General features: G+C 42.6%; 1 protein-coding gene across 1 annotated transcript; it reads right to left on the bottom strand.

Moving 5' to 3' along the window:
* Positions 1–12,050: 12,050 nt before the first annotated feature.
* Positions 12,051–13,352, bottom strand: LOC136489248 (acyl transferase 15-like). The gene has a single exon (XM_066485938.1). It carries the CDS (start codon positions 13,350–13,352, stop codon positions 12,051–12,053), a length of 1,302 nt encoding a protein of 433 aa, XP_066342035.1.
* Positions 13,353–13,559: the final 207 nt, after the last annotated feature.

Here is a 13,559-nt window from a genome sequence, read left to right as displayed (position 1 = left end):
TATGTTGCAAGAGTTTTTTTTAAAATGTTTTATTTGTTTCATAGGTATATTGCAAGTGTTTTATTTGGATGTTTCATATGTTGCAATAGTTATATTGCAAGTGTATGTTCTAAATGTTTTATCCGTTTCAGACAAATGTTGCAATTGTTTCATCTTAGTGTTGCAAAAGTAGATCTAGATGTAGGTGTGGAGGAAGCCAAAGCCGTTGGTGGTTGTGCTTCTGCCCGAGCAGTGACACATAGAAGGCGGGCAGCTACGGCGAAGATGGAGGCCGTAGACGCCGGAACAGCGGGGACGGGATGCCGAGGTGGATCGGGTAGGATGGGGAGAGAGATGGGCGCGGGCGCGGCGCATCAGGCATGATGGGGAGTAGAGTTGTGTCGAGTGCGGGCGCGGGAACTCCGTCCAAACGGACGCCGCATCCGGAGCAGGATGAGTGCGGGACGAGGGAGCTGCATCGAGCGCGGGCACGAGCGCATGGCGCGAGAGCTGCATCCGGACGACCGGGCACTAGCTACGTCAAAATCTCTTTACGCAGGTAGAGGTACCACCCCTCCTGTTAGAACAAGAAGATGTAAAAGGTCAGCTGGCGTGGGTGTTGAATCACTGCCGCCCGAGGCGAGCCTCCCAAACGATGGGCGATGCGTTCCCTTGGAGTAACCTCTGAGGAGGAAGCTATTGAAAAGCAGGCGTTGGATGACTATGCCAAGGTCTTCCAAAATCCGCTTTCTGTTTCTCAGGTAAGGGCGTTGGCTGCCCTCTTTGGTTGGGCTTGGGCCCTGTCTAAGGAAAGTGCCTTTGGGCTTTGTGTGATTCTTATGGATCCTGCAAACATTATATTTTGGAATGTCCGGCAGGTTAAATTCAACAGCGCGCGACAGAACTCTGTTCGTTCTTTGGTGAACCCAATCAAAGGAGATGGGTCATGTGTCGCCGCGTTTCCTGCTCTCGATCTTGGGACTGGCCCTTTCACACTATGTATTCCTGGCAGCTAATTAAGCTAGTTGTGGGATTCTGATTTGTTGGCATGAGACTATGAGAGGATTGGTTCTGCACTTCGGACACGGGTGGATCAATTCTCTGTTTCAGTTCAGTTTGACGCCCCACATGGATAGCCTTGATGGTTAACGTGTTTATGGTCCACAGACTACAGATGGTCCTCAATGTCCGGGTCCCTGGTTAGTGGCCGGTGATTTCAATTTAATCTACCGGGCTGAGGATAAGAACAATAACAATATTAATAGAGCTACGGTGGGAAGATTTTGGTGTTGTATTCATGATATTGCTACGAAGGAACTCACGTTGATTGGTCGAATATTCACTTGGTTTAGCGAACAAATTTCTCCAACGCTTGAAAAACTTGACAGAGACTTTGTTTCAGTGGATTGGGTACAGTTCTTTCCATACTCCCTTCTGCAGAGTTCATCTACTGAAGACTCTGATCATTGCCTCTTGTTATTGGGGCTGAAAGACTTAATTAATTCATATTAAAGGGAGATTCCACTTTTAGTATTTTTGGCCCTCTATTGCTGGTTTTTCAGATGAGGTCTCCCAGATTTGGACTTCGGTTCAGCCAAAGACATGCCCAGCCGAGAGCCTCTCCTTTAAACTGAAGGAGTTGGCTCATGGCCTACAAAGTTGGAGTCAGAAAAAAGTTGGACACATCAGGACTCAGCTTTTAATGGCTCGAGAGATCGTCCATCAACAGGAGATTGCTCAGGGCTTTTCGTGTGCTGGCCAATGATGAATTGGCATTAAGATTCATGCTCAAGAAGCACAGCCTTGTTCTCTCCTCGTTGCTATGAATAATTAGTAGACTGCGGAAGAGTATTGAGTTGATTAAACAAAGGGATCATGAAAATACTCGGCTTCTTCAGATTGTATGCTAAGCACAGTAAGAGGAAGATTTTTATCCCTAAGATCATGGACAATGATGCAGTTCTCACAGACCATAATGAGAAAGCCCAGGCTACTTGCTATGTTTATCATAATCTGATTGGGATGGCCGAGGACCGAGATTTCTCCATTGGTCTCGACCGGTTGAATTTTCCACAGCTGCTCTGATGAACATGGACAGTCCTTTCTCTGAAGATGTAGTTTGGACTGCTCTCAAGGAAATGCCTTCTGATAATGCTCCCAGACCTGATGGTTTTACTGGGCGATTTTAAATTCCAAACTTATGTGTAGGTTTAGGTTGTAAGGACCGTGACGCCTAAGAGTGCATGTGAATTAGACAACTTAAAAATCTACTTCTAACTATGACTTCTAATTTTTCACCTTAGCAAAACCTATTCAAATAAATAAACTATCTAAATATGCAACAACTGTTTTGCTAATGTGTTGCTATCTCTACAGTAAAAAGAGTTATGCAATCTAGATTCTAATCCTATCAACTAGCCTATCAACTAAGATAGGAAAGGTAAAGCATACAACTAAGGTGGAAATATAAATGCAGAAGCTAAAGATGAGGTAGAGATGTAAACTTCCATCGACGAGTCCAGTATTTTTACCAAGGTATCGAGAAGCGCTCAACCTTTTCCCTAGTCCTCGTTGGAGCCCCTCGCAAGGAATCCCTCTATTGGTATTTCTTAGATACTCTTGTAATTGTGATTGAGAAAATATATTATATATAAAGAATTCTGCAAGCGCACAGATATACCGTTGTAGCACCTCAGGTATCGTTATTTATATTTTTACCTTAAGTAAGGACTGGCAAAGGAAATATATTGATAACTTATATTTATGATGAATGAACCAACCAACCTTCTACTCTAAACAAGGGTAAATCAAGATATAGGATAATATATATATAATAAATGTAAGACTCAGAGTACTCCTTATGATAGCAATAGCAAGATTAAGTAGATACAATAGAGACTAAATCCTAAGTTATTCTTAATTACAAGTCAAAGTATTCATTGACTGTGCAATTATACTTAATAATCATGGCTAAGACTAACTTCATATCTACACATAAGGCACATTACTAAGGAAGATCAAGAACAGAGCCTGACTTCCATCGCAACCGCGTCCTACTTGGCCTATAAAATCAGGAGGTGGACTACAAAGGACTCAACGAGGTTGTCACCCCACGATCTACCACACGATCTGGAATGTACATCCACAGGTAAACAACGTATAAGCACTACGCTTACACAATATCGACCACTCACCCCACACGTGCATAAGAGTGAGCGCTTTGCGAACTTATGCATAAACATAATGATAATTCTAGCAATACTGAGCATATAATCAAAGTAAACTATGAACATAATAACTAAGAACATGAATAATATTTAGAACAATGTCATAGCAAATGTAGCAAACATATGAATAATGAAGGATACAAGAGAGGATACAAGTGGCTTTACCAAGCTACGCTCTTGACAAGATCAGGAATCCAAGCGAAAAGCTTGCCTCTCTCTAGATCTAACTTTGCTAGCTATGTCTATAAAATATTTGTGGAGCTTTGAGGTTCTTCTTCTTCTCTTTTGATGGAGGATTGAATGCAGGAGGATTCCGTGAAGGAGGTGGTATGGGGAGCTATTTATAGGGGGAACCAAGGGTCCTGTGGGCCCATAAATCCATGGCAACGTCAAATCTAAACCGTTGATACGAAATGACCTTGAGCAACGGCATAGATTGAACCTAGGAGGTGGTGGAGAACCGACATTCGAAGCGGAGGCTGACATGTGGGGCCCATAGGCTGGCCGACCTACAGGTGGGGCCAGCCGGCCCCACCTAGTGGCCTTTCGGGTCCGATCGTGGTGCATTGTCTTCTAGATGATTCCAGAGTCTTCCTAAGTCAGTTTCGTCGCGGACAAACGTGATTTGCTCTGACGATTGGGTCAACCTTGCTCGTTTTCTGAATAAATCCTGCTAAAAACACAGATTCACCAAAAAACTCGTGGAATTTATTAGTTTAAACCCCTAAACCTTTATTGGTGATCATTTTCATGCATTTGTACAAGTTATATTGACAGTTTATGATGAGTGTTAACTACCGTCAACACCCTCGCAAGGGTCAAGCTCCCGGTCTGGTAACTCCGTGGATAACCCAGGGCCTTCCCCACGCGCAAGTGGGTCTCCAGTGTGTCTTCCAGCAAGCCTCTCCCGGATCGCTTCCCGCCATCTTTACTATCAAGCTTTCGGCCGAATCGCCGCGGCCTTGTTCCCTTTAGTACATAGTGGCAGCCACACCACAAGCACGGTTGGTGTAATCTCATAAGACTATAAGCCCCGCACGAGTACAAGCACGGTGTGTGCAAGAATCTTTGGTTGAGAGGTATGCAAACGAAACTAGCAACTAGAACTTAGCCTAGAGAAAGCGCATATGAGCATGGTCTAACTAACCTAAGCACTTCGTAAAACACCTACGCTAATCACCAAGTGATTTTAAGCCCTATGCATGTGGAGAGCACAAATATGCTGTAGGAACACCCCTCTACCTTTCTCTTGCTCCCTCACACCTCAAATGGCCGGTTGGAGGTGATATATTGCCCCCAATGAGAAACTAGTCGTTGGAGGCAAGGTGCAGCTCACTGCGTGGTCACCGGATAGTCTGGTGCCTGCTACGTCAGGTAGCCATTATGCCACTGATATCCGACCGTTGGAGCACTGTGCATGTCTGGTGCCAGCTTGTCCGGTGCCCTCTGGGCTCCTCCAACTCGATTTCCACAGTCTCTGGAAAAATAGGGCGGTGCCCTATCCGGTGCCACCATGTACAGTGCCCTCTGGGCTGCTCCAACTCAATTTCCACCAGTTCAAAACTATAGAGCTTTTCATTAGCTTTTCGAAAAGTTCAAGATCATCAAGATTGAAGTTCGGAGCTAAAAGTTATGGCCAAAATACGAAAGTGTGCCGCGTTGAAAAAATAGGGCGGTGCCCTGTCCGGTGCACAGTGGTTGTACGGTGCCACCTTGTCCGGTGCACACAGTCCTGTCCGATGCCAACTGCAGCTTTGCCCTTTGACGTTTCTTCACGATCCTTTTTCTGGGCTTCTTCATCTTCGCGTCTTGGACTCCTAGCTTCACTTTTAGGTTGATCACACATGCTCTAGCATCTTCCTTTGAGTGTTGATCATATTCTTCATGTTCCAATCTTGGTCCAATCCATGTTTGCATCCTATTGCACTATAAAATAAACACATGCAAATTCATTAGCCTAACTTGGTCATGTTGATCATCAAACACCAAAATCTAAACTAAATGGGCCAAGGGTCCATTTTCCTTACAATCTCCCCCTTTTTGGTGTTTGATGATAACACGACTAAAACAAGCAAAAAATGACAATTTCTAAATTTAAAACCTATATACTTTCTAGGATGCAATGCAACGGCAAGATTATATGTTGTTAAGAAGATAACACTTGTTTGGATCTTTGGAAACTTATCTTGCCCTTGCAAATGTCCCTGAGTGGTATTATGGACTTAAGCCTCCCCCTAACTGCATAATCCACTTTCCTCCCTTTCTCGGACCATTCCCAAATAAGGTTCTCCCCTTTGATTTTCCCTTAACCAAAACCACTTGTAGCTTGATACCAATTGAATGTTTCCACTTGTATAACGATCAAATTTTAAAATTGTGGATATGGTGTTATTATGGGTTGGGCTTGCTTTTGGTCCTATAATTTCTCCCCCTTTGGAATCAAACACTGAAAAGGAAGACATTAGTAGCACAAGGAAGGGTCAAATTTTTGTGATCCTTTGTATGTGGAGTGGAATTGATCATAAAACTTGACTCACACATTACATAGTCTAAGCTCCCACTAAATATAGCATACATATGGTGAATGTAAAAGCATATGCATAATTGGCAAATTAATGTACAAGGGAGTTTAATTTATATAATGCATGAGGAAAGCATATAAATACCAAATTGCAATCAACATAATGATATCGGTTTAGGATTACCACATGTAGAAACCAATCGGATTATCACCACTAGTAATGGGTGGTGGATTTTGAAAGCATGATGTTTTTCTCCGGGGACTCCATTTTCCTTGCAATCAGACTACTACACACAAGATAAGCTTGAAATGGTGTTAGTCGCAAAGCATCCAACTTGTAGAATAAACTCCCTCTAAATTTGTGCATACAAGCATATAATACATGTAGGAGACATGCATGTTGACTTTAAAGTCAAAATATCACTTTGAAAGATGACATCACATGAATCTGAGAATCATTTTCATAGATGGTATTCGGAGAAAATTATCTACAATTTGGACTTTGGCACATATTGGATAATCATTTGTATAGAAATAGAGCTATGTGCCATGCTCCTAAAGAATTAAACCATGTAGGTTTGCTCCAAGGTTTAAGAGTGATGTTTCACTGCAATTAAGGAAGAGAGCTGAGGGATAAGAAAATGATTTCCTAGAAAAGAAACTATATCTATACGGGAGCCAAGATATATGAAGAGGTGTGATTCGTAGATGATAGGAGAAAGAAGAGAAGTGATTGGACCAAATTTGTTTTAAAAAAACCATTAATTGAGAATATGGATTCAATGTGCAGTGTAACATGACTTGATAAATATAGAAACTCTCTTTTAGTTTCTAAGTTGGAACTGCCTTAGTCGATCAAAGCTTCACTCAATAAAACACGGAGTCATCGTGCAAACCATGGATGATCCATGAACATAAAAATTAATGTGTGTCTTCAATTGAGGGGTCACTTTATTGTTGGTTTAAACAAAGCAATGTGATGTATGAATTAAATTGAATTGTTTCCTTCACACAGGTTATGGAATAGGTCACCAAATTTTTCCAAAAATGGAGTGAAATTTTAAATAAATAGAATAAAACAAAAAACAAAAAGGGCATATAAAAATTTATCCCAGAACAAGGGTTCCAACACATCATTTTATAATTTTAATATTTTAATGCAGCCCAATGGGCAGACAAGTATGGAAATAAATCATGCAAAGGCTCAACATCGAAACAATGTTTGATCTGTGCAAAATCATGCCTATACTCAAGTTCGTCTCAATCCAGATGTATTGGGATCGATTAGGGTGAAAAATAAACTATTTTTCATCCCAATTTCTCCTAACCCATGTGAATTAAGGTGGGTTAGACACTAGAACAAAAATGATTCTTGTTGATGCTTTCTACATTTTTTTACTGGTGGTTTATAATGTAAGGGTGCCTGTAGAAATGAAATTGTGAGCCTAAGCCATGATTTCTACAAGTGGTAGCCTTAAGAAAATAGCTAGTAAAAATATATTTATACTGGCGGTTTTCTTAACCTACTGCCACTACAAATTAATTTATTTGAAGTTTTCAAATGATCTCGGATTGATACATGGTCTGAACAAAATATTCATTTGATATCTACAACTTTTTAGATGATTATTTTTTCATTTGAAATAATTTAGGGCTCCAAAATTATGTTTTAAGATTAATGATTTTAATATTCATATTTTCAAAATTTATTAAATGACCTCGGATGGAAAAAATGGTCAAAATTAAAGTTCTAGATCTTGACGAGATTTAAAAATTTGTAGTTGAAACTTTTTTCATCAGAATTAGGTTAGGGCCCCAAATCTCCCTTTCAAAATCTTATGGAGTAAATGCTGCAGGCTTATTTGTATTGCTCAGTAACTAGGGACTTTGGGGTGCAGTGATAAGCGGTGTATCGCGTGAGCTGTGAGGTCGTGAGTTCGGTTCTCGGATACTGTAACTTCCATGAATTTATTGAAATTGGGTGTGGATGCCTAGTTTGGGCCTCTCCCAATTACAAAATTTTTTGCTATTTTTAGCGCGATTTCTAATTTTTGAAACATCATTTATGGCAATTTTCTTAAGAAATCCGTCGGTGTAAATATTTGTAGTGGCGGTTCTTAGGCGACGCCAGTAAGGTTTACTGATTTTCACACTGGTAGTTGGTAAAAACCGCAGTAAAAATAAGAAAAGTGCCGCCAGTAAAGATAGTCTGTGTACTAGTGAGAGTGCAGGCATATGAGCTTTAGGATGATTAGCCTATTCACATGCTTCATGTATTTGATTAATGAATCAATAGGTTCAGTCAGTTTCATTAAATACAAGTGTTGCTGCACGCATGGAGAAAAATAATATGCAAAACTTGATCTGGACGCTAACTCAGTCAGTAGAGTTCGAGGTTCGGCATTGTTTGCGTCAATGACCAATTCAAAGTATATACATATCTCCACAATAAGTAGCGTTAACCACTTGTATTCAAAGCACTTTAGGTGTTAGCAATATATTTACTGCTGCAACATGTATGACACCTATTGTACTGCATTACTCTTCCCCTGTTCACGATCTACATTCATATCATGCTATGATATATATGTACACCAAGTAGGTAAACATGAGTTTCAAGGGAAAAATTACAATGTTAAAGGACCATCCATACTATTTATTATTTCAATGCACTTTCTTTGGGTCGCTGACGCTGATTGATTGGACGTCCAAGTTCCATGTTGTTACGACCCTTGTGACATTCGCTGCAACTGGAAATCAGAATTTTGATTCACATCTAACCCATAGCTGATTCGATCCCAAGACAGTTCGTGAAGAATACATGCTTGCCATTTCTTTCTTGATCTGCGTCCACGTCCCTAGCCACTTGAATTAATAATTCGGTATGCATTATATAATACTATTAGCTTGTGATGCTGATCAAGTTGGTTATTTTCGAAAGGTATCTAAATGATTTCAGTATCTTCCAAAACATGCTTGACATCTATTTTTTTAACAAAGGGTGCCTCTTGAATAAATATAATAATTTGGTAAATATTACTCTATTAGCTTGTGGTGCTCATACACGTAGTCTCTAAAGGGAATATCAATATTTCAGTATCTCCTGTGATACACTTGACAGTTACTGCCTATGCTGTCTTTTATAAGGCACACAAGCATATCAAGGTTTAAACATTAAAAACTTTGGCCAATAATGTGGCAAAATCATTTTAAACTATTATAATAGAAACTTGATGTGGTTAGATTTGTAAGCAATTATATTATACCATCAGTTTATAAGCATAAACAATATAATATAAAATAATGATTTGTCAAAGAGTCACCGTATAAAACGGAACCTGGGGAGTAAATTTCAGAAACTGGAATACATTGGAAAGTAGGCATCTTAAGCTGAAGCAAATAAAACAATGTTGTTTCTTTTATGGTGGATGAGAGAAAGTCATTCTTATGCAACGTATAGGGGCACGAATCAAGAATTCTTTTTTCGACACGGGTAGACATTAACATTATGTCTATTGTTTTCTTTGTTGTATAGTGACTGAAATCCTGCTCGGACTCGGGCTTAAGAGAGATGTGCTATGAGAATTTCTAGTTCTGTTAGGACTTGAGTGTAGAATTTTACTTGAAGTAGGACTCCTACTTGCATGGATGGGGTCTTGTATCAAACTATATAAACAAGGGTTAATTAGATTTGTCCTATTATAATTGCGCCAAATTTTAAGATACACGACTATCTACGCCCGAAGGCCCCTTGGGCCCTATCAGACGTAGTACTATATTTGCCTATGGGCCCTTTTGCCCCCATCCAAACACATAGCGTCACGAGCCCACCCCCCTACCTGAACTGTTCCCCATTCCCTTCTCCAATCCCTAACTCTAGATCGAGGGCAGCTTTCTTCTTCACCGACGTTGTCCAGGAAATTGGTAGCGGTTCGCGGTTCACTTGGTCTATGGCGAAAATGAGACGGATTGGGCATCCTAGATCCATGAATGTCGACATCAGTGCAACAATGGCTGTCCAGTAGTGTTGCGATGGCTATCACTACTACAATAATGATTGTCGGCAACGAGAGCATTTTTGGGCAGAGGCGGCTCCTGATTGAGACACTTCTATAGTGTTGTGGGGGCTTCCCCTAGCCTCCTATATATCCTCGTTGGGGATCAACACAGAGGAGGCCGAGGGTTACCGGCCCAAGGGAAAAAGAAAAGCAAAGGTAGCTAACAGAACAACAAGGTGTTGTGATAAGTTCTGGAGTAAATGGCCATTAATTCATCATCGTTACAGTGCCACCTACCAGGTATTTATTGATCACACCCGGGGGTGGAGTGAATTTACATCATGCCCTCACCAGTGGGGTCGATTCTTTATAGGTGCATGGGGGCACAATAGTCATTTCTCACGCTCTTCCCACAACTACCCACGTTGACGACGCCGTGAACACCGTTGCTGGGACCATCGTCCCCGTCAGATGCCGTAGATCTGGCTCCACAAGGGTCATGTCTCCCCTGCGAGGGGACCTCGCCGGGCGATGTCAGATCTACAACTGCATAGGATCGGGGTTACCTCTGTTGGTAGGGTTAGTTAGGAAACCTTCACCGTGGATACTACTCAGTAGGGCGCGCGACTCTGCTAAAGGCAGACGAGGGTCCAGCTTGTGGTCGAGAGTCGACCGGGTTGGCGCCATTCCCCCCAACAGTAGCCCTCGGAGGTTTGGTCCAGCTTGATGGGCCTAAGCAGCACAAAAACCGGGGGAGGAGAGCGGAGCTCCAGCCCGTAGGCCCCCTGGCCCAAGCGACGCCACGTCTGCCTTCGGCTACTAGCACTGGACCCGAGGTATTTTGATGGGCACGTCTTTTGAGGAGTTGGTTATGCGTGGTGGCGTGAAAGGGGATGCGTTTTTGCAAGTTTCGGTGAGTCGCTCCTCGTTTTTTTCAGGATCACACCGATCCCGGCAGGCGCGTGGTGGGGGGTTGTGCCTATAAGTCGAAGCGGTAGGTGGGATGCATTCTTTCCTAGGTTCACTTGTTGTCAATTGTTGCCGCTGAGATGAGATGTTGAGTGCAAAGGTTTTCACTGAGTGGATCTGTTGGCGCTTGGCGAGGGGGGTTGTTGCTGAAGGTTCTTTGGTGAGTGGATCTGTTGGCCTTGCTTGGGCTTGAGTACTGGTGAGTTGTTCTCCTCGCTCCGTAGGTGTTCGATGGCTTGGTTGGTGTTTCGTAGGCTAAGCGGTTATCTTGCTTTTGTCAGCGATGGGTCGTACTATGCAGACCGCGAAACTTGCTTTGTGCTCGGAAGGCGCATCCAAACTGGAGGTTGAATCTTTTGATTTTTGGGCTAGAGAGACGGTGGACCATAGGCTGGGGACACGCTTAAGCTCTCAGCATCGTGGAAATCATTCCGCGTTGAAGAGTAGCTAATTTGAGAATTTTTTTCTTTTCTGAGATTAATTAATTAATTAATTTAAAACATATAAAAAAATCAATGGTGCAGATTTCTTCCAGAACCTCTTAGTTAGCGAGATAGTACTGTAGCAGTACCCTCAATGTAGACCATGTAATTCAAAATTTCTTAAACTAAATTTCAAATTTTGTCAGCTAAAAATGATTTTTTTTTACTCTAGAAAAAGTTTCTAACCAAAAACTTTTGAACTATAATGCTGTGGATCGAGTTGAGCTCTACAATTTTGGTATTAAGTTCATCTTTATCCGACTTCATATCAAAAGTGATGAATTAATTTTAATGTACCTATTTAGAGACGACCCCTTAAGAAGTGAAGAGCACCACCTCTGTTAATCTATTTCTAGAGCCGGTACATTTAGGGTCTGTTTGGTGGGGCTCGTCTCTGGCTCCGGCTCTTTTATAGGAGCCCTAATAAACATTTTATAGGAGGAGCCGTTTTTTAATAAAAAAAACAGGACCCAGATGACTCCTGTAAACGGCTCCGCCTCCTTTGGAGGACCCCTGTCAAACACCCCCTTAGAGTGTTAGGCTTTTTTAATAGCTGTTAATATTCAAGTTTAGAGGAGGACATCTCGATAAGATGGCCTCTATTTTTAAGCGATCAACAGAAGCGGACGACCGCCTCTGTAAAAAGACATGGCTGACCATTTATAGCGGCGGATTCTAAAATTGTCCATCTAAGTTACTAGACCGTTTGACTAAAAAAAAGTGTCTAGTAGCAGTGTAATAATTCTATAATAATTTAATATCAGTCTGTTACAAACACAATATAGATTGGGCACCGAATAAGATAACATTATTGCTGCATAACGATGCATACTTCCTCCAGATTATTAAAAGCACATACACGATAGGTGGGAAATCACATGAGTTTTGCTAGTTCTTGAAGGAAAGCTTGAGCATGCTCCTCCTTGACAAAGGCCGATGACACATTGGCCCCGCCTTCGCCTTGGCACGGCAGGCACACAATGCAGGCTGGAGACGACGGCGTATTTCCTGCCGCATATGACGTCACTCTAGCCGCTTTCCCGCTACCAAAGTCAGCATCCTCAAAGCCAAGATTTCGCCAGGATGTCACCAGTAACACGTTGTACCGAAGTTGTGGACCAAATAACTGCGGCATCTGACCCTTATTGGCTTCCGTCAGGTTGCTGAATTGATTCAGAATGGATGTGTGAGGTATGTCCTCCTTGGCGCGCTTTATCATCTTGACTAGGTCCAAGATATCTGCACTCGCCACGGTACCACTTGGTGCCATGAGAAACTGGCACGATGTGCAATTGCCGTAGTATCCTGGCTTGGCGCCCACATGCTTCCGCACATTGGCGCTGAACATAAGCACGGCTGGGGTATCTGAATTTGACATAATTGCACGGGTTCGGCACTGCCATAATACTGCACAGACAGCCTCAAACATGGTACATGGCTGGCAATTGAAGCGACTGCCAAATTCAGCTCTGATGAGGTTAATTGATCTCGAGGGGACAGTGATGTCAAGGTAGGCAAGGTGCCATGGAACAAGAGTCAGCATAGCCAGCCGTAACGCATCATCCATGGATGGAGGGAGACGTGGGAGTGAATCATCCAACCTAACTGGAATGATAGACGGTGAAGACAACCCACGGGCAAGCTCACCAACGGCCTGCAAGAACTGAGCCATCCCAGCGCCGTCAGCGATAAGGTGGTTCCAGGTAACCCCGAGAACAAATCCACCGCAGGAGAACTCTGTCACCTGCATCAGCAACAAAGGATCAGCGGGGCCACAGCCCTTTGCAGGGTAGTAGATGGCCAGCTCCTGTAGCAGCGCCCTTTCGCATGGTGAGTGGTCTAAGAATATGGCTTCCTTCAAGGCACAGTTGCTGCAAGATGCTGAGATGAATGCCACGCCCTCGCCATTGCACAGAATGTGATCCTCCTCACCATCATCATCGATTCCTGCAACAATGCGACCAGCAAAAGGATAGTAGTGGACAAGTGTTTCAGACAACGCCCTCATTATGGTGTTGGCCGGCTCATGGATTGGATTTTCAAACACAAGCAACACTGTGGCTGGTATTTTTCCGACAACCTTGTCAAAGGCCGAAAGTTTAATGGTGTCGCTCTTTGTAACCGGCCTTGATGGCCTGACAACTACTGGTGATGACTTCCTCACCACAGTACTCATTGTTTTGTGTGTAGTATGTATGTTGATGCTCTGATTCAAGCTGCATCTTGGCCCCGTAGCTTCCCTCGCATATATATAAACCTGTGATGCTTTACCTGTGGACATGTAAAGTCAAACTTGTGACCCATCAGCACGCAGCAGCTCCATGCATGGATTAAATATCTGTAATTTTATAATTTGCATGTGATGATGACAACTGGATCAGGT

This window comes from Miscanthus floridulus, chromosome 10 (assembly GCF_019320115.1).
Source record: "Miscanthus floridulus cultivar M001 chromosome 10, ASM1932011v1, whole genome shotgun sequence".
NCBI classification, from domain to species: domain Eukaryota; kingdom Viridiplantae; phylum Streptophyta; class Magnoliopsida; order Poales; family Poaceae; genus Miscanthus; species Miscanthus floridulus.
The sequence above is the reverse complement of the archived record's forward strand: the minus strand, read 5'-3'. Positions and strand labels throughout refer to the sequence as shown.